General features: G+C 45.1%; 1 protein-coding gene across 2 annotated transcripts; it reads left to right on the forward strand.

Moving 5' to 3' along the window:
• Positions 1-5,114: 5,114 nt before the first annotated feature.
• On the forward strand, positions 5,115-25,505 carry GNB5 (G protein subunit beta 5). 2 transcript variants are annotated; one of them, XM_053988798.1, is made up of 11 exons: positions 5,115-5,311; positions 9,224-9,360; positions 10,862-10,903; positions 11,657-11,733; positions 13,214-13,346; positions 16,853-16,996; positions 19,101-19,192; positions 19,314-19,362; positions 21,830-21,926; positions 22,909-23,075; positions 23,402-25,505. In XM_053988798.1, the coding sequence occupies exons 1-11, from the start codon at positions 5,200-5,202 to the stop codon at positions 23,411-23,413; spliced, it is 1,062 nt and encodes a 353-aa protein (XP_053844773.1). In that variant the 5' UTR covers positions 5,115-5,199; the 3' UTR covers positions 23,414-25,505. The 2 variants fall into 2 exon arrangements, with proteins under 2 accessions (XP_053844773.1, XP_053844774.1); XM_053988799.1 differs by lacking the exon at positions 5,115-5,311 and adding an exon at positions 5,719-5,788.
• The last annotated feature ends 1,964 nt before the right edge of the window (positions 25,506-27,469 follow it).

Below are 27,469 nucleotides of genomic sequence, written 5' to 3' on the forward strand. Positions count from 1 at the left end.
GCTGCTGCTGACCAAATCCTAGGTCATATTTTCAGCTTTAAAGGTATTGCATAATAATGACTATTTTATAATGCAGTGGAAAAATAAAATTTATTGATCAGTGCAGGTTTCTCAGAAGTCCAGCTGTTGCTGTGGATTTCAGGTTATTGTCTGCTGGCAGTGGCTAAGTACAAATTAAAAGTACTTTCCCACATGTAGTGAGCCCATATGCACAGCACATATTATAATGGTGTGTAAGTATGTTTTGCTATATGTTTTTCTTCATAAAAAAGACTCTGCAGAGCATGTGACTGTCTTCTATATAGTGACAGTTCATCCAGCTTGAGAGATTAGTCACAGAGAGAGATTATGCAGCCTAGAGATGTCTATATACAGCCTAGGCTCCGTAGCTGGCACAGCGGTGGTGGGAAGCTTTGTGCTGGACTGGAATGCATGCTTTCCTCCTCCTTCTCTTTCAGCTCCCGTGATCCACCAGGATGGACCAGACCTTTTTAGCAATTGTGTTTGGTCCCTGCGACAAGTGCAACAAAGAGAAGCCCCTCAGGCCCGTGTCTGTCAAGTCAGAGCAGCGCAGCTACTGCTCGCTCTGCGTGGAGATGGTACGTCACTGATCTCGTCAGCACGCTGTGGGCACACTGCAAAAACGGGGAATGGAGCAGTGGTCACTGAAGCTGGATTTTTCTGGACAGCAAATAAGCATTGCTAGGCCCACAGACTGCCAAACAAACACTTCTGCAGACACTCTGGTGTTTCCACAAACCTACAAGCGAGGTGGTCCCAGGGTTCAAGGATACTTTTTATGATTCTTGATTGGAAAATGGCCACGAGCTTTTTACCCTAGGGTACCACACTTGCTGTGCAAATGTTGTGTGCCCATCTCTTCCCTGAGATACGTGTGTGCTCTGCTTGGCCTATGATCTTGAGTTTCCCACTTGCCTTTGAAAGAACGTATCAGCAACAACAAAGAAAATTATTAAATCATCACAACAAAGTCATTCCCTAGAGACAGAGGATATGACATTCATCCAGTCTGTCTCAGACACCAGTGAAGGGCTGTCACAACTCTTTTGTGCCCACATTTCCTACTGTGAACAGGTTGTCTTGGGCTATCTGCAGTACTTGGGTGAGAGCTGGAAGTTGCTACAATGAGGATAAGGTGGGAAAAAGTTGCAGAGCAGTGGAATGTCTTCTGTCAGAGGCTTTCTAAGCTTCAGCAATTAGTGGTGAGGTGATATCCCACTCTCCTGGTAGGGAGCTCTCTTCCAGAGACATCACAGTGGGGTTTTTTAAAGTGAACTACAAAGGTAAGGTCATGAACCTGTGTGGCTATTGAAGAGCTGGCCTCCAAAACCCCTTTTGTAAACTTCAGAATTTTGCTGTCCAGCTTGCAGTAGTTTTATTTTATCTTCCTAAACCATTGTGCATTATCAGTTGGAGACGACATCCATCACTGCTTCCTCCCCAGAAGTGTTCTTTACTGTAGGGTCCAACAGTTTGTTGTATTTGAGTGTCAGATGAAATGATCTCTGCAGAAATGCTAAAAGGCTTAGCAAGCTGTGTTTACATGGCACTGTTGTACAGGGAGATGAGAGCACTGATTTGGAGGTGTAGGTGGTACATGTGCACAATTTTCTGGCTGACATAGCACATTCCCATGCATTACTTTGTTTAGGAGGAAATTTAGATGTAATGACTGCAAGACAAAAGGCAGTCCCTTCCCAATTTATTTGCTTCTCCTGACTGAAATTGCTGCTTTGTTCAGGTCCTTCTTGGCCAACCGCCTTCTTGGGTATTTATTCAGTAAATTTTGCATGGCTTGATAAATGCATGCTGGAATTGCAGGAAACTGGCTGTTTGTTATTTACAGTTCCTGTAACTTTCTCCCTGTTATTGGCAGTATGGATGTCAGACTCTTAGCAGCTGGAACAGCTGGTAGGTGGAAGCAGAATGAGACTTCAGGAGGAATTGCATCAGTACCTAACAGCCTGTTAGGCTTCCTATTGGCACTGCAGAGGAGTCTGGGGCCTTCTGGTAGATCTGGCTTTAGTTTGCTTCATATTTTCTAAAAGATTTAAAAGCAGATATTCAGAACACAGAGAGCTCTTTGCACTAGCACAAAAATACACACAAGTACGGAAATTCCATCCTTGACTTTTAAATTGTTTTTTTCAGAGCTGTGCGTATGCTTTGGCTTATATCAAAATGCACAACATATCCTTTGCCACAGTTGTGTTTGTGGATGCATGTGCATATTGTGGTGTCTAACTGGCTGATCTTCCTGCAGCTCCCTGATGTGCCTATGCAACTCCTAATTTCAGTCCAGCAGATGTACACATGCATTTTCATCAGCCAGTCTTGGTGATTTCCCCAAGAACAACATATGTCGAGGGATAACAGAATTAGAAATTGCTGATTCCCAGTGTTGACATCATCCTACTTCAATTGTTTGCCTTTTAGACAAAATAAGCTTCTTCCTCTAGGGTTTTGCCTGCTTTGGAGTTTGGTGCTAATCAGTAGAAACTCAATGTTTGCTGGTTTAGTTTCACCACAAAATTAGCTTATAACTTGAAATTAGTGAGAAAGGAAACTTATTTTAAAGGCCTGACTTTTGAGGTAGGCAACAATTTGTTTTATACTGCTAGATGCTTTATTTTCCCCAGTGTTACTATTACCAGAGCAGGACCAGCTTTCTTCCACGGATCCCCATCACTCATCACTGCAATCTGGTGAATTTGCCATGTGTGGCACTCGATGTAGTGCCGCGTTATCATCTAAATTAATTCAGCCCTGGTTCATTTTATTTAAAGCTCCCAATTGGCCTTACTCTAACCTGTATTTTTGCATGGTTAGCTAATGATGACATGGACAGTTAAGCAGCAGTTGGTCAGATGAATTAAATGCTTTTTAACATTTTTTTTTTCAAACCAATGAGATATACATTATGTATCACACACTTCTACAGCTCAGTCTGTTCAGTAAAGGCTTCCCTGTCATCTCTTGGCTCTGCTGACCCCATCATCTCAGGATTAATATCACCTATCAGCTTGCACATGTATGGTTCCCAAAGACTCCCACCTTCTGTGCTGTTCTTTGTAGACTTTTTAATCCCATTCCACAAGGCAGTGAGACTGTTCACATCAGTAAGGCAAGAAACTGGATTTTTCACTGTTAGAACTATGCCAACTGTCTGACACATAGGTGTTATCTATGCCAAATTCCTGAGAGCTGATGCATTCCTATCAAGGCAAAGAAATTTCCTACACGCCTTTTGTAGGGTTTAACTTTTGGGCCTCTCCACACTTATCAGGTGTCAGAAATAAGGCATTTGTTATAGATTAGAATCCTTCAAAAATGAAGTTTCTTCTACAGAATCTACTTCTGCTAGTCCCCCAGGACACAGCTACATTATTGAGTTTAATATAAGTAGGTAATTTTTCAGACCTGAAGATAATGCATGGGAAGAAGCCTTCTATCACTTTCCTGCTAAAAGATCTTTGGGTTTCTTGGTTTTGCTTTTTTTCTGTTCTTTTGGTATCACTTTAAAAATACTCAGTTTTTATTTCCTTGGCATAGTCTGTGCTGGGAGGCATTTCCAATGTGCTGATTACTCTTGGGGGCTTTGAAGGATGTTCCTTTATCCAGCAGTGTGTGAACTTATACTGCCTACATTTTCTTTTGTAATTCTGAACATAAACTGGATCGATGGGTTCAGGGTTGCCTACATGGCCATCAGGCTGGTTGGGTTAGATCACACCAGTTTCTGTGGACAGTGAGAAGACTGGAAATAGATCCACTGCATTTGATTCACAGTGAAGTAACCCGGGTTCTTCCTAGAGAGCCATTGACTAAAAGAGACCTTGTGGACATGGCCAGACCGGGGCCTGAGTTCAGCTGCAGAGTGACGGTGAAGAGCTCAGCAGCTCTGCCTGTGCATCCCAGTTGGACAGCAACACTGCTTCTAAACCCAGTGTGGGAAGGGACTTTTATTTTCTCTGAGACCCACACTTTGTCCAGGATGTGCCCAGAGGCCAAACAACAGCTGCAAACAAGTATTTTCTTATCTCCCTCTCCAATCTTGGCACATCCCCAGGTTGAACAATAGTCACTGGATTGTCTATTTTCTGGCTAAAGGGAGATAATGGAAGTTAATTTGCACAGAGTTACTCCTTGTAGATCAAGGGCAATTCTGTAATAAAAAGGGAACATTTTCAAGGAACTCCCGAGGAACAAAAAGCTATGTGCCACGATTCTTTCTCTGGAAGCATCAGCTGCTCCCTGTGCCCAGCACGTATTCATATGAGCAGAACCCAAAGAGCTGAGCCCCTGGGCTCACACCACACCAAAGTGGGGGTCTATTTATTACCTCTTTGGGATTTTGGAAACTGCTCTGTTTCAAGAGATGGGAATGCCACAGACTCTAATGTGCACATCTGAGAGTAGAATATACAAGGGGTAGCTTGTCTAAAGGAGAGAAACAAAAAGGAAAGGAACCCTGATAACACCAAATTTAAAAATCAGGAATTCAAACCATAGTAGAGAGAAGAGTTTTCACCACTGCATCTGTCCTGCTGGCCCAGGAACTGAGCCAGAGACCTGCATTGCCGATTCTCCCAGTACCCCCTACCCATAGGAGTATCAGGGAGCGATGGAGCTAAGATGGGACTGGGTAACCCTGGACAAGATCTCTCTTCCCAGCCTGATGTTTTAAAATGCCATTGGGGTGACTGATGGCTTTTCTTTTTTTTCCTTCTTTCCCCCACATTGTGCAACTTGTACAAACAAGTTTAGGTATGCAGTAGAAAAAGCCAGTGACATGTGTTTCTGGGGAAATGAAACCTTTGGGCTGTGAGAGGGCCTGGGATATGTGTAGGAACGAGGTAGGAGGTGAGGCTGGTCCCAGATGCTGGTCTGGAGGCCACGGGGATGCTGGAGCAGGGGATGCTGCAGCCGGCAGGGTCGGGGATGCTGCAGCCGGCAGGGTCGGGGATGCTGCAGCCGGCAGGGTCGGGGATGCTGGTCCCCACGGTGTGCGTGCTCAGGACTGGCCTGGACGTCAGCGGGGAGGGGAGGGGGAGCCCGGGCCGGCTCCGGCGCCGTTGCTGAGGCAGCAGGAGCCGCGGCAGCATCCCCGAGAGCCGGGCTGGCAAACTCCTCCTCCCTCCCGCTCTCATCCCCGCTCTCCCCGCTTCCTTTGCAAAGATGGCAACCGAGGGGCTGCACGAGAACGAGACCCTGGCATCGCTGAAGAGCGAGGCCGAGAGCCTGAAGGGCAAGCTGGAGGAGGAGCGGGCCAAGCTGCACGACGTGGAGCGTGAGTGGGGCCGGGCAAGGGCGGCGGGGCGGCCGCGGGGCCGGGAGCGGGGCCGAGCCGGAGCGGGGCCGGGCCGGAGCGGGAGCGCTGCCCCGGGCCCTGCGGCCGGACAGGCCGTGCCCCGGGCCGGACAGCGCCCTGCCGTGCCCGTGGCTCCCGGGTGCGGGGCAGGGCCCCGGGGCCGGGCCCCGCAGCATCCCCGGCCCCGCGGCGCTCCGGCCCGGCCCGGCCCGGCCGGGACCCTGAAATCCCCTCGGTACAGCCCGGCATTCGCCCGCAGCGCTCGGGTGTAGTGTCAGCAGCCAGGGTGAACCCCAGCCGTGTGGAAGTTGATGGGAATTTGCTTTAATGAGGCCGGGATTTCAGCCGAGGTGTGGAAGGGCTTAAAAAGGAGCATTGTTTCCAAAAACAGCTCCTCTGCCCCCCTTCTGCCAGGGAAACAAGTTGCAGGGACGCAGTGCTGATTCAGAGGTGCGGGTGAGTCAGTGCTGGAGCTGTCAATGTGTAAATCACCGTTATCAGCTGCAGCTTCAGGATCCGGGGATAGCCCAACAGAAACGCGATGGACAGACCTCAGCCCGGGCCTCCCCCTGTCCTCTTCCCCTTTCAGGAAAAAGAAGCTCACCTTAATGGAGCTTTTCAAATAGGTGTTCACAAGTTCTGAGATATAAAAAACATCCTTCTGCTATCATGATTTCATTTTATAATTACAATGATACATTGCAGGGTTGTTTAGGTTTTTTTTTTTGTTTTGTTTTTGCTTTTGGCTTTTTTTGCTGGGTTTTTTTTTTGGTGTTTTTTTTTTTTTTTTTTAGAAAAACATGTAAGTTACTGTTCCTGTGTGAAATCATGTAGCTCACTCTATTAAAAATATTGGTGGATCATTAAAACTTTTCTTTCATGTGTTCGGATGCCTTAAACATTGAAAAGGAATCTGAGCTTCTATCCAGTGACTTAGTTCTTAGTGTTTTGTAAGAATGAGGGACTGAAAAACACTTGATTTTCAGGTTGGGAAGGATTGCAATAAAATATATATATTCTGCAATAAATAGAACATTTTCTTGTCTAAGGTAGACAGTCATGTTATATGAATGTCCTGTTAATCAAAGTAGTTAAACAGAGACATCCTGATTACAGAAACATTACCATAAATCACCATATTCCTACAGTACCATTTCTGTATCAGAAGTGGCAGGGTCTTTGGTTAACAGACCTCTTAAGCATATTCTTAAACCCATTTTTGCTCACAAAATTTTACCTATGATTACAGTGGTAACTGTGTGTGCCATTGATAGTCATGGGATATTCTTTGTCATATATAAAATCTGTTAATTTCCATTGGAAAGCTGTGTTTGCAAAGCCATTACAGCATTTCTAAGACAAAATCGTTATGCTGCTGTAGAACAATGTTCCCTTATGATATTTTATACCACTGATTCTGTATCAGAGCTTTTTTACACTTAAATTATTTCCAAGTACTATTTCTGCAGAGTTTGTAAGTTTCAGAATAAGGCATCATTTCTGATTTTTGCTTGATTGGTTTGGGTTTCTTTTTCCCTAATCTAAAATTGTATCTTCTGCATTTTTTTTTTTGCTCGGATCATGACTTTCCCTCTGTGGTTCCCAAAACAAATAGCTGGCTGAAATAGGATTGCCCTTATTTGTTCAATTGGTTCTGAACAGCAGCTCTCAAAAATGTGCTTAGAAAAAGGAAATACCAAACATGCATTTGATTTGCAGTCTTATAATTTTCAGGAGTCAATTCAAGAGCTTAAAATTTTAGGTGTAGACAAAAGTTTGTTCTGTTTGTGTGATCCATGAATTTTTAAGGCCAGAGAGACCATTAGACTCAACACTGAAAATATCAAAGACCCAAGAGTATCTGCATCAATTCCACACCTCTTGTCCAGGCCAAACAATATTTTTAAGAAAAATAGGCAGTTTTATCTGGACCTCTGTTAAACTACACAAGCAGTTTACTGGTTTTAGCTAATCTATTTGTCTGAGTGCACGATTTTCAACTGTCTTTGAACAATATTGGTGAATGCTCAAAAATAACCATCTGACTGTCAAACCTGTGCTAGACAGGAGCAGGATTATTATGGCTGTGGTTGGAGATAAGCATCCTCAGAGAATCAGTGAAACCAGACAATTTCAGAGAGTCTCAGCTGCACTGACATAATGGGAACAGTTTGTCCAGTGTCTGTGAAAGGTTTGTTTTTTCAGATATGTTCTGGACACAAGCATCTTTCCAGCTGCCATAATAACCTCCTGTCCTGTGTTTTCATATCTTCTGATGGAATCATTTGGCAGGTTTCTCTGGGCAGTAGTAGGTGTAATGTATCTTTTCCTCAGTGGGTTTATATGGTACTTTCTCAGAAACTTGCTTCTGACTTAGGGACGAATGGTGAGGAATGGTGGACAGCGCTTGTCCCCTGGTCAGAGAGACTGATTGAGCAGAGATTTCAGCTGAGAGCATTATTCTGTGGGGCTGGTGGCTTTGAAAGACAGCTCTTGAAAAGGCAATCCACTAGAAATCAGTTTCTGCCTTGGGCAGAAATTGCTTCACTGAGCCTGTGCCAAGAAATGATCTGTAAGTTCAGGATGTCTGCTCTCACTGTCACAGCCCTTCCCAGCCCACGAGCTTTCTTGCAGCCCCAGAAAAGTGATGAAGGGTGAAGTAGCAAGGCAGCTCCAAAGCACCACCTGCCATGGGGTAAACTCAGTCTCCAGCAGGGCAGTGAAAAGCTCAAAAAGCATGTGAGCTTCTCCATTTATTTCAGAAGGTTTGAGCCAGGCATTGACCCCACAACCAGCAACAGTTGGATCATCTTAGGTTTTGGTGTGGACAGCCACACAACACAGGAAGTGCTGGATCCTATCAGCTCTCCTCTAGACAGAGTAAGTTTTAATTCTGGTGCCAGAGTCTCCAGCCTCAGGATCTCTACTCTGCTGAGGGACTTGAAGTGAGTTTCACCCTCCCTGTGTGTGAAGAGCTGCCCTGGGTGCTGAGATACATTGTGGCCCTACTCAGATCCACACTGGATGAACCTGCTGGAGCAGGGCAAGTAGCTTTCCTCAGATGACACTTTCTCCCACACATTTACAGGTGACCCCAGCTTGAGGCATCAGGGTTATATGAGACACCTTTCAGTTGTGTCAGCTGCATGAATTTTATGTCAAAGTTAGTTTGCACAAACAGAAATGTAAATTTGTTGGGTTTTAAAGAACATCAGCTGAAAGTACTGCTGTTAAATGAGGTACGAAAGAACTGACTTCTCCACCAGAGGATGCTGCTCAGGAAAGTTGCCTGCCTGCCCTCTGTTTCCCTCTTTTGTAGAAGGGACATCCCACGAATGTCCATCCATCCCTTGATGTCCATAGTTATTGTTGAAAGGTTGGGTAGTGCACTCTTACGGCACATGTCCAGCTTCCTGCTCGCTCAGAGCTGTGTCCTGGTCTTTCTGCTCCTGGCCACCAGAAGGGATGGCACAGCAGAGTCACCAGTGCCAGTGGCCAGTACCTGTACTCACTGCACCATCCCAGTGCTGCAGCTGGGAGTCTCAGCTCCAGAACACCTGACTGTCCACCTGCAGGCCTGAACATTTCCCAGTAAAGGGGGCAAAGGAGTAATCTGTTTTCCAGTTATACTTGGGCGGAATGGTCTGCAAGAGCTCCAGCTGCTACATCCCTGGAATTCAGCCCTGAATGAATTCATCCTTGTCTTTATCTGGTGAATATGTTCCTGTGCCACCCAGCTTGGTGTTAGCCACCTGCCAGCTCTGAAGCAGAGCTCACTGCACCATGGACTCAAACTTCATGGATTAATCCCTGCAGGGGCATTACTCATAAACAGATATTTGCCAGGGCAGAGCTTTGATGAAGGGCTCTCTAACCATCAGCTGTTTGCAGTTCATCAGGTGGCAGAGCGTGTGGAGGCACTGGGACAGTTTGTGATGAAGACCAGGAGGACCCTGAAGGGCCATGGAAACAAAGTTCTCTGTATGGACTGGTGCAAAGACAAGAGAAGAATTGTGAGCTCTTCCCAGGTATGCTGTTGAGCACTATACAAATCTTGCTGTGTTGTGTGCCACTCCTATCAGCTGATACCTGGGATTACTGTAAATGTTTTCAAGATGCCCTGAAAGTTCATTGGCAAGGTATTTGTTCAGAGAGTGTAAATCTAACCTTTGAATCATTGGTACACCTCTTGTAGCTAATACCCTAAATATTTCTTGTCCAGTCATACACAGGTTTTCCCATATTCCCTCCTACAATAAAAAAAGACTTATGTGAGGCTACATCTATTTCCTTGTTCTTTACTGATTAAATACTTAGCTAATTTTTCAGTTTATGTGTTCAGAGAACACATGTGTTCAGAGAAAATAATCAGGAAAATAGAAGAAATGATGATTCTTTTAGAGATTTCTATGCACAGAAATTTCTTCTGCTGTCTGTATGATTGATATAACTTTGAAAGCCTCAGATATCCTGCCAAAATTACTGCATTTAATTGAGCATTTTGAGAAACAGTCCTAACACCTGCTCAAGACCAGTCTCATAAGCTGGAGGAGGTAATGAGATAATTACTTTCTAGATCCCCTGGTTCATCCTGAGCCCAGTATGGCAGTGAGTGAGCTTGTTGCATCTCACAGCTGTTCACTGACCTACATGAAATCTGTCAGGGGTCTCACTTGAGGGATAAAAATAGGCAATCTGCATTGCAAGCCACCTTCACTTACTGTGAGTTTTTACCATTCATGGTGATCTCAGCAAAGAGAATAATTTAAATATTTAATGTCACACTTTTTAAAGTGGTTAAAATGTTAGTGTGTAGATCAGAAAACTGAACAGACAAGTTGAAATGCATTTTTTACTCTATTTTAAGAACTGTAAGTCCAGGTACAGAAGCAGTTGTTGCTCAGTAATAAACATTTCACTTTCATGATACAGGGAAGATTACAATTTTATGTGCACAAGGCAAAGTAGCTGGCACGAGCGTAGCTGGTGAACACCAAGTGATTATGCTGCTCTCTGTACAAGGTTCTGTGATGGCTATTTAGCTGGTTGTATAATGGATAATTGAAGGGTAAGTAAGTGTAGTGACAAGTAAAGGGAAAACCAGGATCAGACTGGAAATGGAAGATGAATAAACAGTGCAATATCCATAAGCAATCAATTGAGGCAAGTGAGGGCTTACAGGTGGCAGGTTCCTGAGGAGTTGGCCCTGTCCATGGCATGTGCTGCAGGTGAAAGGAGTACTCATGAAACCATTAAGAGGGAAGAGAAAAAAATTGAAAACTAAATTGGTCTTTTAATCAAACATGAGTCATCTCAGAGAGGAGATACACTTCACTTGTGGTAGATACAACAGCACTACTGAGAAGTGTCTCCTTGGTGCTTCACTGTGACCACTGTGCTGTTGTTAAAATGGAGACAAAGGACATAACAGACTGGGGAGAGGAAATAAGCAGCAGAGTTTTCTCCAAGCTGGGAAGCAGCCACATCTCTGGAAGGCTTCAGTTTCTCTTTCTCTCTGCTTTCATTTAGGATGGGAAGGTGATCGTGTGGGATTCCTTCACTACCAACAAAGTAAGTGAAACTTCAGCAAAATTCTGTGCCTAGGGCAAATGACAGTGGGATGAGGTGAAGGGTTCACAGGTGTCACTGGAGGCAGTGGGATAATGGGATAAAATACAGACTTCCACTACCATCCCAAAAAAAGGAGCCCAGGGCAAGTCACGTTCCTTGACCTGTATCTGAGCAAAGTCCCTATCAGGGCACTGGGGTTTGTCATGGTCTCCAGTGGGAGGCTCTGATCCAACCTCTTTGCTCACAAGGGGGGCAAAGCCCAGCCAGCAAAATAGGAACTTTTCCTGGGCACCGCTGTAGCAGGTGCTGTGTGTGATCTGGGGATCCTTCAGCTGTGGTGTTTTCTGTGAAATGGTGCCACTGCTCCTCCAAGCCCTGTCTGGGCTGCCTCGTGGCACCCTGCACCACACGGATGAGGAAAAACTATTTGTTTTTAACTCACTTTTACATGTGCAGCAGTGGGGACCTTTCACAGCACTGGATGACCCAATAAAACATGCTCTGTGGTCAGTTTGGGGCTCATAAATAAGGTAGAAAGTGTCAGAGAAGGACTGACCATCCTCCTGCTGCTCTGCTGCGTTCTGCAGTCAGGGTTGCTGACTTACCTGTGAGTTATGGCTGGGGGAAACACCTATAGCTTGCACTGACCCTAAGGATGTCCCACAGAAATACTGAACTTACTACTCCCACTGTTCTCCTTGCATGGACTAGAGGAGCAGTGAGGTCCCAGTCTAAAGGGATGCTGTGTTTCAGGAACACGCCGTGACGATGCCGTGTACCTGGGTGATGGCATGTGCATATGCCCCATCTGGATGTGCCATTGCTTGTGGGTAAGTTCCCAGTTTCCACAGCAGCTTACAGAGAGAAGCTGGATTTGTTGCAGTGTCCTGGTGGCTTCAGAAGCTGACAGATAGAAGTTTGCGTGCCGTGGTTGTGGGTGGAAAGTCTACATTCAGTGCCTCTGATTCTATTTCCATAATGGTTCGTACATATTATCTCCACTGACTTCAATGCAATAACATTTGTTGTGTAAGCATGGAAAATAATCCTCTTTCAGCATTTATATCATGAGTTAGGAATTCTGCATGCATGCAACTTCCCTTTTCTAGTGTGATTGTCTATATTGGATGTATTTTCTAAGGGAAAGAGGTTTTAATTGTATTCTTACTTTGCACTCATTTTTTTATGACATAGAGGTTCATCATTAATGATTACCAATATGTGAATAGATCTTGCTAAGATGGGATGGGGAGAAGTAATCCCATCTTTGATGATCTTACAGATTTCTGAGGGCTCAGGTTTGAAAAAAAAAAAGTTTATATAGGGGAAAAAACAAAGAGATGAAATGTTGGCAAAACATCTTGTAAGAAGGAACTGGGTGGATCAGACAAAGCAAGCTTGGGGCGAGAGAAAGGAACAAAGGGAGACTTCAGTGTGCAGCTTGCAAATCTAGAACACAGCAGACTGAGACAGAGAAGCAGACTCTGTGTGTGGAAAGGAGTCTGGAAACGGTTTTTGACTAGAACCCAAAGAATGGCAAACAAGCTCTGTCTTTACACTTGCAGCAGAGACGGGGAGTGCATGTATACATTGCACCTAATTCTGTATTTCTGTTGTGCTGTTAGTTAAGTGCCATGCACATAATGTAAGGCACAGAACCAGCACTGGTGGTGTGCCAGGATCCCAGGGACCAGGGCAGGACTGATCTACCTCAGCTCTAGAAAAGGGGCAGATATGAGTCCTGGGTCTGACACAGCTTAACTGGTACCACTGTTCAGGAGGGAGGCAGCAGCTACAGAGGTCAGTGCTTCTGTTACCTTTTTTCCAAACTGTTCTGTAAGTTTTGTCTTCACACCCACTACTAGCTATGCTGCCTCTTCTATAAGAGCTAGGTCACATTTGTTAAGGTAGGTATATAATGATGCTGAAATACTGATCTTTGCCATGACAGATGTCAGCAGAAAAATGGCAGTTTGGCTGTATGTGAAACATTAACCCTGAGGTGGCTGCTGTCACCTCCCAGTTTATACTTTCGTGAGGTTTCATTCAGTGCCATTTATAAACTTGATAAGGGTGAAGAATACTGAGGCGCAGCTGTTCAAGTTCTGTAAAGCAGCCAGGCTGGTGAGGCAGCTGGGGCTTCCCTGCACAGGGAGATCCCACACAGCACAATACAGGGAAGTCGGTACTTGTAAGGGTTTGGCAGCACAGCCCTGACAGGTGGTGTCCTTCTTATCACCACTCGCCTTTTGTCGTTGCAGTTTTAACCAGTTTTCCTCTCTCTGTTACTGCTATTATTACTCTCTTCAGTGGCCTGGACAACAAGTGTTCTGTGTACCCTCTGACATTTGAAAAAAATGAAAATATGGCTGCAAAGAAGAAATCTGTTGCAATGCACACGAACTACTTGTCTGCCTGCAGCTTCACTAACTCAGACATGCAGGTAAATGCATTCCCTACCCACTGCTCACCATCACCTAATAGGAGCTGCACTCGGGTCCAGTGCACGTGTCCTTCCTTGCTCCTGGGGCACCCAGGGTCACGTCCTGCCCCTGCAGGGGCTGCTGGAACACCCTCGCAGGGGGCAATGAAGGTGCTGCAAAAGCTGCTGTAAGGAAATGCTTGTCACAGCCTGTGGCCAGGCTGTCCCTGCAAAGGCCTGTGGCTTCTGCAGAGAGAGCTCGCTGGTACCTGTATGTTCTCTGCTCCCCAGTTTGTGCTTTTAGGAGCCCAGAATATTGCAAATAGTTAAAACCTGGTTCAGCCAGGACTGGGTTGGGTGCTGTGCCAGCTGATGGTGACTCTATTGTTTGCCTGCTTTGTCCCGGACATCCGGCAACATTTGCTTTTGCTTTCATTCAAAGTATTTTTTATTTGTACCAAGTAATACAACTGAGCTTGAGGATGGCCCCACAGGGCCATACCTGCTGTTTCTACATGCAGTGCTGTGTTCCCTCGAGGGAAAGGAGTGATGCTGTTCCCATCTCACAGGCAGTGGGGTGGAGCACAGAGGCCCACAATGGGAGGTGATGGCAAAGCCATGAACTGAATGCAAATCTGAGACCAAGCCAACCTTCCTTTCTATTGAATATCTCAAAGATCTCTTTCTCTAGGAACACAGAAGATGATGAAAGGAGCCAGGATAATCCCCTTGTCCTCTCTGGTTTCTGAATTTAATTAAAGCTCTTCTCAGTGCAGCTCTGCAGCAAACTAAGTGGCAGAATGGAGCATTTTTGTAGCTCTCAATGTCAATAGAGCTGCTGGAAAGGGAATACCATGTCCCCTTCTTCCAGATATTTGGAGCTCTTCTGAAGGAAATATCAGCTCTCATTGCTTCTATTTCAGGACATGTGAAGCTGAGAGTATGTTGTTGTTTGTCACTCTCTGGTTTCTGTAATGACTCTGAGGTGCTAATTTAAGTCCATTGCCATGGAAACAAGTGGTGGAGGTGCCCAGCACTCAGGCTTGCTTAGCCCTGACCTTCCTGTGCAGGAGCTGTGTGGAATTAGAGTCTACATTAAGTGGAATGTTTTTGATGAGATATAAACCCAGTTTTCTCTTTTCTTGTCTATACCTAAATGCTTTGAGATTAAATCCTATGACAGGAAAAATAGCAATTTTTTTTCATAATAAAAAAGAAAGAAAAGTTGGGGGTTTTTTTTCCATATTAAATACAGCAAACTGCATTGATATTGAAGGTCATGTATTACTGTTGTTAAGTCACAGTGGATTAAGGTGCTTTATATTTAGTGAGTCAGATGTCTTTAAAAAGAAGTTTTCTTGTGATTACTAGGCTTATAAGTGATCATTTGTGACACTGGATGTTATTATTCAAACAAATACAAGCAACAGGTTGGCCAAGCTTCTCTTAGACCACTTATGCAGCAGATCCTAGAGAATTCCAGATTTCTTACCTTTTTTCATTTACATAAAGGCATCAGAATTAAAACTGTTCAGTAACTCTGAGGATGCATAGTGCAACAAGTACATTGTGCAGGAGCTTTGCCAGCTGTGTGCAGAGCAGCTCTGCTCTCCTATTTTGCATCAGGAGGGATGTGGTGCTATCCTGGAGCAGCTCCAGCATGAGGTGGAGGTGTCCCCCAGCCCAGTGTCCCCACAACTCCCTGCTAGGTGCTGCCAGGGCTGCAGCTCTGCCCTGACTGCTGTCTTAAACTGCAGCTCACTTTTCCCACAGAGGCGTGGAAGATTGGGTAGGAGTTTATGCTCATGGGTTTTGGGTAGCGCAGCGGAACGAGAGGAGATCTGGGGGTGGCTCATTGTGAGTCACTCCCAGGCTGTGGGTGCTGAAAAAGGGGGTCCCACCCTTGCTGCTCATCATGTTCCCATGTGGACACCAAGCTGCAGGGCTGGGTGACCCACACACTTTGTTCTCAGTGCCCCAAACCAGTCTTGCTTGAGAGAGCCTCCCCTGCCTCAGTGAGCAGAGAGCCAGGGAGCCTCACTTCCTAAATTAGGTATCTGCAGCTCTGTGGTGTGATAATGCTCCCCACGTGACAATGCTCCATGTGTATTAATAGCAGCAGTTAATTGGGATCTCAAGTGTTTTGCATAGGGCAGGCAGCCATGCTCCCAAGTATGGCAGGGCTGAGGACCAACCTTGAAGCTGAGTCCATATCATTTCTCTTTAAGCATTAGCTGGAGCACTGCGTTGCCAACAAACACTTCCCTTACACCTTTAGCCACTCCTATTCCCTTCATATTCCCTTCCACACTGCTACAAGAGCTGAAAGTCTTCATTCCTCAGCCAAGTACAAACATTCCCCAGATCAGGGGACTTCATCTAGGCTCAAAATTGGCTGGGAAGACAATTCAGGACTTTCTTCTGCTATTATCATCTGAGAGCATTAGCATCTCTCTGCTGCAGGATTCGGAACAGTCTGTTCTGCAGCTTTGCAGACCTCTGTTTACAGGAAGAATTTTTGGAGCATCTGTCAAACGTGTTCAGTGTTTAACCTTTATGCAACTCTGTGAATGGTTTCATGACTGTGTGATCATTTTCTTCTTGAAGAGAATTTTGTTTTTAACTTGTAACTACCCACTGGGATCACTTGAGTTTCCTCACCAACCATGAGAAAAACCTGTGTACAAAACTGAGAGCCCTCCTACGTTCATCCTTGCTTCCTTCCACACCAGTGCACAGAGATTCTTTCAACCTACAGAATTTGTGATTTGTGATTGCATAACAGTTTCGGGTGCCAAGGGGAAATTTTGAACAATTGAGCATCATCAGGATTTAGCCACAATAACAAGCTCTGATCACATGTGCTTTCTACAAGTACTGTAGCAGATGGGAAGCTGTGAGTGATGTTCGGTCACTGTATGTTCAAGCCCTTTCACACACAAATGGTTTAGGACAAGTGAGAGCTGATGGTCTTATCAAACAACTGTCTAGACAGGCTTACTTCCCTTTCAGAAAATCCATGTCTTAAGCCAAATTAATTTGGTTTAACCTGACTATTTCAAGCAGAAAGAAAAAAAAATTGGAGAGTTAAACAGGTATACTTAACTTCAAGAGTTCTTCCATTTACCTGGGCTGAATTCCAGCAGCCTAAATATGGATAGAGTGAAATACCGGGGCAGGGATACCAGTATTGTTCTGCCTCTTTTTTAGAGAATATGAAAATGCCAGCAGATCTTTACTTCTGTCAGTTGTGCAAACCCCACCACACAAAAGGGACCGTTATTGAAACATTGTGTAGGGATAGTGGTGTCCATACAGCTCTTTTTTATTCTACCTTTTTTCCTTAAAAATAAAAACAATAAGCTGTACTTAGGTTCACATTGGGCTTATGGCTTTGATTTATTGCCTAATATTTCATTAAATTAAAGCTGTCCTTTGGTGTTTGTGTAGGATGGCAGTTGTTTCTTTGTGACCTGAAGGTCATCTGCTGATTCTTGTATTGTGACTCTTCTTCCCACATCCTATAGATCCTGACAGCAAGTGGAGATGGAACTTGTGCTCTATGGGATGTTGAGAGTGGGCAGCTTCTACAGAGTTTCCATGGTCATGGAGCTGATGTCCTGTGCCTGGACCTGGCCCCTTCTGAAACGGGAAATACATTTGTCTCTGGGGTAAGCAGGAGCTTCCTCTCATAATATAAAATTAAGGAATATGGAAGTGAAAAGGCATCAAAGTAGGAGGTTCACGATGTTATTGAGAGAGTGCTGGAGTATATGTTGGATGCCCCAGTGCAATCCATTCATTGCAAGCACATTTTCCAAGCTGGAGCAAATTAAACCCCTGACTGTGGGGTCAAACCCACCCAGCCAGTCTGACTGCAGTTCTGCTTACTTAGCAAGTTCCACCCCGCATCAAAGCAATCCAGCTTGAGATCAAAACAACGCCTCTGCTGGGAAGGGGAAGGCTCAGAGTTAGAGCAGTGGGCTCCTACCACAGTGGAGGTGTGAGCCCCTGTGGGTGGGAGCCTGGAGCAGCAGAGGACTTCCCACACTTTGCTCCTTCCCTGTGCCCACATCTCTACAGTCAGATGGGTGTGACAGGTGTCAGGTTGTGCTCAGGGCATCGATGTCGGGTGGCAAATAACGTGCGTGCCACTATGTCCTGAGAGTCAAGGGGTAGCTTGGACACTGGCTAACCCCTCTTGCAAGCTGGAGCAGGGAGATGAGGTGTGGCCACATCTTCAGCTGTTGCTGGGTCCTCTGTGCCTTCCAGTGGTACCAGAGGCATTTAAAGCCCCTTCATCAGTCAAACACTCTACTCCCTGTCCTGGCACAGAGGAGCACACAAACCTCACTGGGGCTGCAGGACTGGACTGGTGAGGGCATCTTCCAAATCATGTCCTGCTGCTGAGGGATCACTGTTCCCAGGCAGCTAAGCCATTGGCACACAGCCTGGTAGTGAGGCAGGCCAGGCATAAAGGTGGGTGGGATGGGGCTCAACTCCTTTTCAAGGTGATCTTAGTCTTTCCCGCATTAGAAAATGAGTGTGCAGATGAGAGCTGGCAGGAGCTGAGAGGCCAGTTGCTACCAGTAGCTCTGCTGAAGGTACCAATAACCTTGCTGGTTTCTGAGCTCCACTAGCACTGGCCCATGGTTGATCCTATATTTGATGATGGAAATGGCCCTTGTGCCAGAGGGTGCCAGCCATGAGTTAGGGGTGCTTGGAGTTGTGCTCTTATCCCTACACAATAAACCTGGACCTCTTCTGTTACGGCTCTTTTTATCAAATTTGGCTGGCACATCAGGAGCAGAGTCCAGCACACTGGACCGGCTTGCCTGCTGGTAGCACAGCTGCTCCGAAGCGTGACTGAAAGCTAATTCCATCCAAGTGCATTACTTCTCTCGGGTTTTCCTGTCACCGAGCTTGCTTCCCAGAAAGGATAGGTTCATTCTCCCTGGGAACAGCTCAGCTTATTATAGGGCAAGGAATCGCAAGCAGCTCTGGTACTGCTAAGAGAATATGTCATACTTGTGTTGATAGAGCAGCTTGGGCATGTCTGTGCTTACAGGCATTCATCACATGCAAAACACCACTGCAGTGAAGACCTGTCTTACATCGTGTCAGTGCAGGTATAGGCAGAGCAGCATAAAGATATGGTGAAGGTATGGTGGCATAAAGAGATTCCCTGAATACCGTGCCTCTGTGGTACAGTAACCTTGAACTGGAGTAAGCAATGTCAGTATATCAGCATGTAGGCTGGCTGCTGTTACATTTAACGACTTAAATTAAAATTCCAGCCCTCCCAGGTAAGCTCAGGGCTGTGTCCCAGGCTGTTGTGCTCAGTGCCCTCTGAGCAAGGCTCCTCAGCTGAGTTGGGTATCACTCAGGGGGTCCGTCTCTCCACAGGTGATGGCTGGTTTCTCCTTCAAAACCTTAGGAGTCAAAGCACCAGCTTGTCAGATTGGTCTTGCCCCCAAACTCCTAGAGGGGTCAATGAGAACAGTGCACATGGAAGCAATATGAAGGGCTGGGCTTGGGCTATGGTGGGGCTTGAGAGGGAAATATGCTCCAGCCTTCATGAGGAACTCTGCTCCCACCTGCAACTGCACAGCTGAGGGTAGCACTGCAGCCAGTTCTGGGGCTGCTCAGCTGGTTAAATCCTCTCCAAGCTGTGATGTTCAGAGCCTTTGAATGTAGTGGGCTTGATGATCAGCCACATGAGGAGTGAATGTCACCATTTGCACAACTGCAATGATATTTTTTTTTCCTTACTAGGGATGTGACAAGAAAGCCATGGTTTGGGACATGAGGTCTGGACAGTGTGTGCAGTCATTTGAAACCCACGATTCAGATATCAACAGTGTCAGGTCAGTGTGTTTCTGGGAGAGGACACGTTTGCAGTGTTGAGCAATGTGCTGATTCTATTTCTGAAGTCTGACCTCATCCAAGTAATGTAATGTGTTCTGGTCTTCTTTCACTTGTGCACAGATATTATCCAAGTGGAGATGCTTTTGCCTCTGGTTCAGATGATGCCACGGTATGTTAATTCAGCAACCTAATTTAGGAAAATTCTATTGCTTTCCAAGTCAGATTTTCCTAAAAGACTAGGTCACATCCACAGAGGGCTTTTAGTGACTAGACTGGGCCTGTGACACCAAATTTGCAGAAATAATAATCCTGTAAGATAAGATATTAAATACCATCTATAATGTTCTAGGGAAAATCACGTAACACTGTAGGTCACTTCTGCAAACTTCTCTACAAGAGATACTGTCCAAATACTCATTTCAGATTCTCTATGTCTGAAGTTTCATGGCTAACATTAGTTGTCTTACTGGAAGATATTTGGCTTCACATAGCTCTTGGTCACAGCATGGGAGGAACCAGCTGAAATGCTGCAGCTTGTGTCAGCATGTCCCAAAAAGTAGAGGGACCATGGGCTCAGGGCAGAGCAGGGCAGATGTGGCTGGCCTCTGCAGGCCCAGGGTGGCTTTGGCCACTGCAGTCACTGCAGTGAGTCACTGCATCCAGGTCATCCTAGATCACACATCAGCCCTTAATGGATCTTATCTACGAGCAATCTGCTAGGAGGGGCTCAGAATGCATTGACCGGTAAATGTGATCAGCACAGTGTATACAAAATGCTGGTTACCTCCTGGCCCCTGTGCCCCTGAGTGATGCTCAGGGCTGATGGCCCTCCCAGCAGCTGGCCTGTCCCCCGGGGGACCAGGCTCTGCCCCACCACAGCCCTGCAGGGCCTGAGCTGGCACTTAAGTGTAGCATGAGAGCAGATGATGGGGAGGCACCTGGCACCTTATTTCTTCTGTTTATGCAAACATCACACTGAGTCACTAGGGAGCAAAGACTTTATCTAAAGTACTCTGCCCTCAGAGCATGTTTTGAGTCTGCTCCAATGCTAGCTAAACCTCGACAGAAACATTCCTTTTGTCTTCATTGGATGGGGAGACATTCCAAGGCTCTTTGGAGAGAATGACCCTGATTTTATGTTTTAAAAACTGCGATTAGAAGTTAATACCTCTAGCCCTGTGCCGAGCCAAGTGCCTCTCTGCACACTTGGATGCAGTACTGTGAGCTCTTGAGATGCTGAGGGAGTGATACAGAGAAATTGTCCATCATTAAATTCCAGTGAAAACACTCTTTTAACGCCCTGTATCACAGGTTCTTATTAATTTATTTGATTTTTTTCTTTTTTAACCATTCTTGACACCCCTGACTCGAGCAGGAGAATGGGAAATTCCAGCTCTGTACTTTTGACAGAGGTTTTGGCAGTTTCCAGCTACCTCATTCTTTAAATGAAGGGGTTTGTTTTTGCAGTGTTACAGAGTGGTATCCTTGACCTGATTTATATACGTAGGCATTCTGAGGAACAGATAATCCTGACTGGAAGTAATCCATAAAAGCCTGCTCAGATGACAGTATTGTCATCTGCAGTGACCCCAGCTCCCTGTCAGGACAGTCTGATGAAATTATTCATCTGTGTGGAGCACTGGGAGACCTGGACTGCACACACCTGGCAGCTCCCCACTGCCCTGCAAATCAAACAGCCCCTTCTTTATATGCAGACTTGAATACCAGCCATTTTTCAATAGTAAAGTCTTAATATTAGCAACCCCATCTGGCCAGTGTTTGCTTAAGCTTAACTTATTGAGGAGGGGTTTCAGTTCACATAGTTTCAAAAGTGCATTTTGATTTCAGGGCTAACAGACTGCCTTTCTGCATGGCAGTGAAGTCTGAAGTCTGGCAGTGAAGTCTGATACATGATTTCCATGTCAAACAAGCCAAACTTTGCTGGCAAATGATAAAAACAGGAAGTATAGCTTGTTAAAGGTGATTTGGAATTTTCCATGAGAAATGAAAACCAGAGATGTGCATTAAAATGTATTATTTCACTTGAATTATTTTCACATAGGTTTTTCAAACAGAGAGGCCTCTCAGAAGGGCAGGGACTGTTTGCTTTACTCAGAGCCAGGCCTACCACTTAGGCTCCTCTGTGCCACATGGTCAGTGATCTCAGCAGCGATTAGAGATTTGATCCCATCTCCCAGTCTCCAGCTGTGGCTAAACTGTTGTTTAAGAGATTGTCTCCACGTGCACCTCCCCAGCAGCAGGATGCCCTGATAAACCACAGAGGGGGAAGCAGGAGGGTGTGGGGACTCCAGTGGGTACCATGGCCCAAAGCTCGCCACTCATGTCTTTCTAGGACAGGCAGGAGGCTTAGAGAAGTGGCTGGAAAAAGAAAGTTCTTCCTGCAGTGTATACAAAGCAGCCTGGGATTGCTTAGGTCCCTGTTAGAGGATCCCAGTTACAGCAGCCACAAGCAGAAGGAAAGGAGGAAGCAGAAAGAAGCAGAAGGAAAGAAGCCAAGCAGCCACTTCCTGTGATGTCTGTTAGGCTGCACTTCCCGCTCCCATTTTTTCCAAATATTGTAGCCAGTGCTTCCAGTATTTACTGAGGCATGTGTGTTGGTTTTGTTTTAATCCTAGTGTCGTTTATATGACCTTCGTGCAGACAGAGAAGTAGCAATTTATTCCAAAGAGAGCATCATTTTTGGAGCATCCAGTGTGGACTTCTCTCTCAGTGGTGAGACTTGAACTTCAGAGGTTATCTTAGTGTTGAGATTTGAGGGCTGTAGAATTTTTCAGTTTAATTTGATAAAACATTCATTCTTAAAAGTTATCAAAAGTAATAAGTACCAAATGCATGGAAGCTTTCTTTTGCCTCTGTAAAAATAATTACTCTTTAAATAACCTAGCTGGCTATTGCTTCGTTGTAGTGATGAAAAGTATTTTCCTGGCCCTACTGAAGACAGGAAATATTTTGCCATTAGCTACAGCTGGGCTAGAGTTTCACAATAATAATGAAAAACATTTCAAAGGCAACTTGAAATGTAGCTAACTACTAAGTGCAGTTACATAAATAGTTTTTAAAAGGATAACAAATGATTAATAGTAAAAGTATATTAGAGAGGTATGAAGAAAGAGACACTTTTCACTACAGACACTGAGACAAGCTCGAGTCTTGTCTCTCCTGTCCCAGCACAAATGCAGAGCCCTCCAGTCACCCTGGGTGGGGATGAGTGGGTGGTGTACTGCCCTCCTCCTGGAACTGAGGCAAACGTCTCTGTCATGGTCACAAGCACCACAGCCTGTCCCGTTGGCAGTGAATCACTTACCAAATTGTCTGTTACTCATTCAAGCATTTCTATTCAACTTCTGTGTAAGGTCTGAGTTAAGTATTATTACCCTGCAATAGCTGTTAAAGTGCTCTTCAGTCTGTCACGATTTGAAATCATCCCCCATCTCTAATGACTGAACACATTGTATGTAATTTAACTAAAATGTACAATGCTTTTAACTAATTAACTATAAGTATTTCAGCATTTAGCCTGGACAGCTCAGCAGCGGGCAGGGCTGTCCCACGAGGGCACAGCTGGCCCGGGGGAAGCAGTGGTCCCAGGGTGGGCTTGTGGCTCCTGGGCCATCAGCGTCCTGCAGAAGGCCCCGGCTGCCGTCAAGGCATGCTAGGAGCTCACTCACAGTGTAAAATCTCATTGTCTCTGCAGGTCGCCTGCTGTTCGCAGGCTATAACGATTACACCATCAATGTCTGGGATGTGCTGAAGGGGTCCCGCGTGTCCATTCTGTTCGGACATGAAAACCGTGTCAGCACCTTGCGGGTCTCTCCCGACGGGACCGCCTTCTGCTCGGGCTCCTGGGACCACACCCTCCGAGTAAGTGCTGGGAGAGCCCGAGCGCTTCTTCCTTCAATTGGTGAATAAAAGGGGGTGAGGAGGAAGGGTTGTTAGAGGAAAACTGCTCTAGAGGAACTAAGGAGGGTATAAAACAGCGTAAAACATGAATCATGAATAGCAAAACCAAATAAAAATCCCCAGAAAGTGCTAGCGGAACTGCTAGGTTTGAGCTTGCCGTTGGGTTACATGATTTCATTGCTGCTGATACTCTGTACCACTAATGTGATCGGCTGGCCAATGTTAATTTAAGGTTTGATAGGAGAGTCAGGGTCATAAGGAGTGTTCAGCTCTCTCTCTTTCTACAGATCTGGGCGTAACCTGAGATCCCGTATGCAGAATCAAATGAAGACTGAAACCCTGGACTACAAAAACTGCATAAAGAAGCCATTCCTCAAAATCAAATATTCACTACAGTCCAAAAGAGTGACACTCAACCCACAGATTAACACAACTAGGTAGAAAATGCAGTCTGCTTGAACACGTAGCAAACATCAACTTGTAGTAAAATGAAATGTTTTCTTTTTTTTTGAAACTATATTCTTTTATTAGAATTAGTTTCATTATTTATAAAAGGGACTTTTCTCCAAAGTCACCTGTATCATAGAATTGAGTATTTCAGTGCACATTATGTATTTATTTGCATGAATTTAGTTCCTTTTTAATGTAAAAAAAAAAAGTCCTGATTTTATCGGGATATAGCGAAAGGCTTTGGAAACATTCCGTAGTAGCATATTGAATTTCAGTGTTGAAAAATGGAAAGAGAAACAATTCTGATACTTTATGATGGTGTTATGGATGACTGAACCTGGTAAGTAGAGGAGCAAAGGACCTACTGTGAAGGTACTGGCTGCTGTCATAGAAATGTATTTTTTGTACAGAAAAAAATCCCTTCAATCCCTGTTTTTTCCTACTGTTTTTTTAGATAGAAATAAGTACTTCATCTCTGTTTCCTGAATATAAAGAATCTAAATATATACAAACTTATAAACAGCAAAGAGGAGGGATATAAACATGATTTACATAATCATGAGGTAATACTTAACCAGTAGTTTCTTAGAAATTTTTAATTGTATCACTTGGTGAGTGAATTTTCTTTTACTTAAAGAAATACTACATGTTAAGCACTAAGGGATACTGCACGCTAAGCATTAAGCACCACTATACTGATGGTCAAATCTTTTCCAAGTCAGTCATAGTCATTCTATGACCATGATTCTTATTTGCATTTTGAGCAGTTCATACAACTTTGGCAAGGCAATGTAGCTTAAATGTATATTAAAGCAGTATATGCCCATCTTAAGGTCCTTCTGCAATGTCAGAGCAGTTGTAAGTTCATACAAATACAGGTGAAATCATACAGTCTTTACTGTCACAGTCATCTCCCACTGCCATGGACATGGTTTTGTCATAGTTGGACTTGAGAGTGAATAACAGTGAGCTGTGGAAAAATCTGCTGTAAGCCACAGTCCTGCCAGTGCTGACCAGAGCACATGACTCCATCTGATCCAGGAGTCACTGGTTTTCAGGAGAGCAGGACAGCTTGCTGGCATCCACATTGCTGGCAGCACCCAGCCCTCTGTGTGAGCATGGGAATGCCATAAGGACTGGCAGGACCACCCCACACAGAAGTGATGCTCCAGAATCAAGATTTAATCAGATAAAGATGAGATACAATTAATTATGGAACCATTGTGAGATTTTATCTGCATTCATACATTGAAAACTATTGGGACTAGAGTGTGTCAGCTCTGCTCATACCAACAGGTTCTGAGTCTCACCTGAGCACAGGCACAAAGAGCTGGAGTAATGCTGGGGGCTTGCACAGCCTGGCCTTTGAAATGCAGGTGGTGAGACACAGCTCTGAATATATCATATATATGGTTCATATATATGGTTTATATTTAGATTGGAGCAAGAGAAAACAAGCTTACTGGAATGCACCTGTTTACAAGCTCACTGGTCACTGGAGTTTAATGATAACATCCTCATTCTATTTGCAAGTGGTATTTTTTTACAATTCTATAAAAATCATATCAGAAACAAAGTCTCCTCATCCATGAAAACCTTAGGTTCTGTGAATCCATAACCAGGTAACCTAAGACACTGACATTTATACCAGCCTTCCATCCCTAATGGAATAGGTCAGCTGTTTTCACTTGGAAAAGTCAACTCTGATGCTTTGCAATATTTGTGGCAAACTATCCCTGTAACAAACTGAATGCACTATGGAAATGTCATATAGAACTCACTGTGCAATATTGAGTCAATACACTGTACACATTTGATCAAAAGATTAATATTAATGTTTAGGTAGTATTTATTGGCAAGATGTTTGTTTCAAAAATAATACATTGTGTTGATACTTATGAACAGCCTAAATACAATAAATTGTATTTTACATATTGAGAACATGTATGTAGTAGTTCTTCCCATTGCTTAGGTATTTATGATGGTAGCTATTTGGTTTTTTGCTTTTTTTGACATTCACTTTTTGCACCACACAGTTTCTTAAATGATTTCTCCTGCAAAAATCTCAGGTAAAATCCAGATCTACCAGAAAATTGCTTCTGGAATATCTTCTGGAAATAGCCAAGGTGAACCACAGCAAATGAGAGTGAGCAGCCCATGAAAGTACTTGAAATGCCATCTGAGTTCCCTCTGCATTCAGGAGGCAAGAACTCAGATTGCTTTCCTGCTCAGAAGGATCACAGCTAATGTAATGTTTTCTTTCCAGATCCTTATTGCCATACCTAGGAAGGAACTGGAAAATGCAGGGTAAGTGTTTTGTGGGAGTTCCTTGGATTGCAGCAGGATGCCAGTGAAAAGCTGGGCACTGAAATTCTGTTGAGGGTCCAGGCTGTGACTTTTTGGGTAAACCAGATGTGCAGCTCACCTGGAGGTGAAGCAGTTCAGCTTTCTGCCTTGTCAGGAGAGAGCTGAGCTGTGGCCAGCTGTCCCCTCGACTTCAGTGTCGGTTTTATTGTCAGCCTGAAGGTGGCTAGTGGAAGTACTCAGTTTACTCACTGAAAAAAAGCACCTTCTTAATTTAGGTGCATTGTTTCATTTTGCCCTCTTTTGAGGGCCTGGGGAAAGTGCTGAGCCAGCTTGTTCTGGGTGACATCAGTGCCCAAACTGTCACCGGATCCAATGAGAATGAGTCTGACACTGGATCTTGCACTTCTGTTCTTGCATGGAGAAATGCTGTGGGTTTTGCACTTCAGGGCCACTGCCTTGTGTGTGAGGGTGCATGGGCTTGCCACCTGCAAAAATCACCTCTTTGTTCCCGAGGCAATGGTGAAAACATCAACCAGGATGGGCCTCAACTTCCCATCAGATAAATGACACTTAGAGGAACAGGACACTGAAGTATCCATTGTGTTTTTTACTCACTAAATGCTGTCCAGGGAAGCTTTGGAAAACCCATGGTTTTGAGATTTCCCTTTTGGTATGTCAAGCTGTTTGTGTCAGAAACACCTCTATTCCATAAACGTGTGGAGAGAAGGGAGCTGTAGCTGGGGCTGGCACTATCAGACTGCTCTGTCCTGTTAAACAAAAATGCTATATAAACAGGAAGGGTGGAAAGGGATATTGCTAGAGAAAGAGCAGCCTCTCCCTCTTGCACTCCTGCTGTGAGGAATGCAATAGGAAATTCCTGCTCCAGGATTAACAATCATAAGGAAAAATAGTTTTAAAAGCATGTGTGTAAAGCTCTTGTGAAAAGTAAAGATCTCATTCCAGCCACTGCTCTAGCACATAAACAGACTCTATTCCCTGCTTCAAAACAAAACAAAAGCCAAGTACGGGGATGTAGAACTAAAGTTTGCCTTAGGAGGGACTCTAAGGAATCAGGCCAATTCTTGATAGCGATCTGAGAAATTGCAACAGGATTGATTCCAACCACCTATTTTTAGATTTTCTAATGGGGATGTAACATGGAGACAGCTGTATCTCAAGATAGATGGAGTGTAGCCAAGCAGTCCTGTGCTGAAGCGCAGGGCACCTTGAGCCGGTTGTGGGACAAGAGGTGAGAGCGGCCGCGGTGCCGGCGCGGGCACAGCGGGGCTGTGCTGTGACAGCGCGGGCACAGCCACGCTTTGCGCCAGGCCACCCTCAGCACCTCACCCGCAAACGGCACCGGGCAGGACGCACACGGGGAGTGCCCTGTGCCGGGCGTGACACCGGCCTTGAGGCGGTGTTCAGGGGAGCCTCGAGGGGCTGGGAAGCAGCTGGCGGTGCTCGGAGCTCCCCGGGTGCACAGGAGGTGTCCCGCCGGGCAGCTCCTGTGCTCTGCAAATGACACCTTTGGCGAGCGTCTTTCTCAGCTCCTTTACCTAACACCAGCAGTGTGAAGGGCCCAACCTTTACACCATGAA

The sequence above is a fragment of the Vidua macroura genome, chromosome 12 (assembly GCF_024509145.1).
Source record: "Vidua macroura isolate BioBank_ID:100142 chromosome 12, ASM2450914v1, whole genome shotgun sequence".
Lineage (NCBI taxonomy): Eukaryota > Metazoa > Chordata > Aves > Passeriformes > Viduidae > Vidua > Vidua macroura.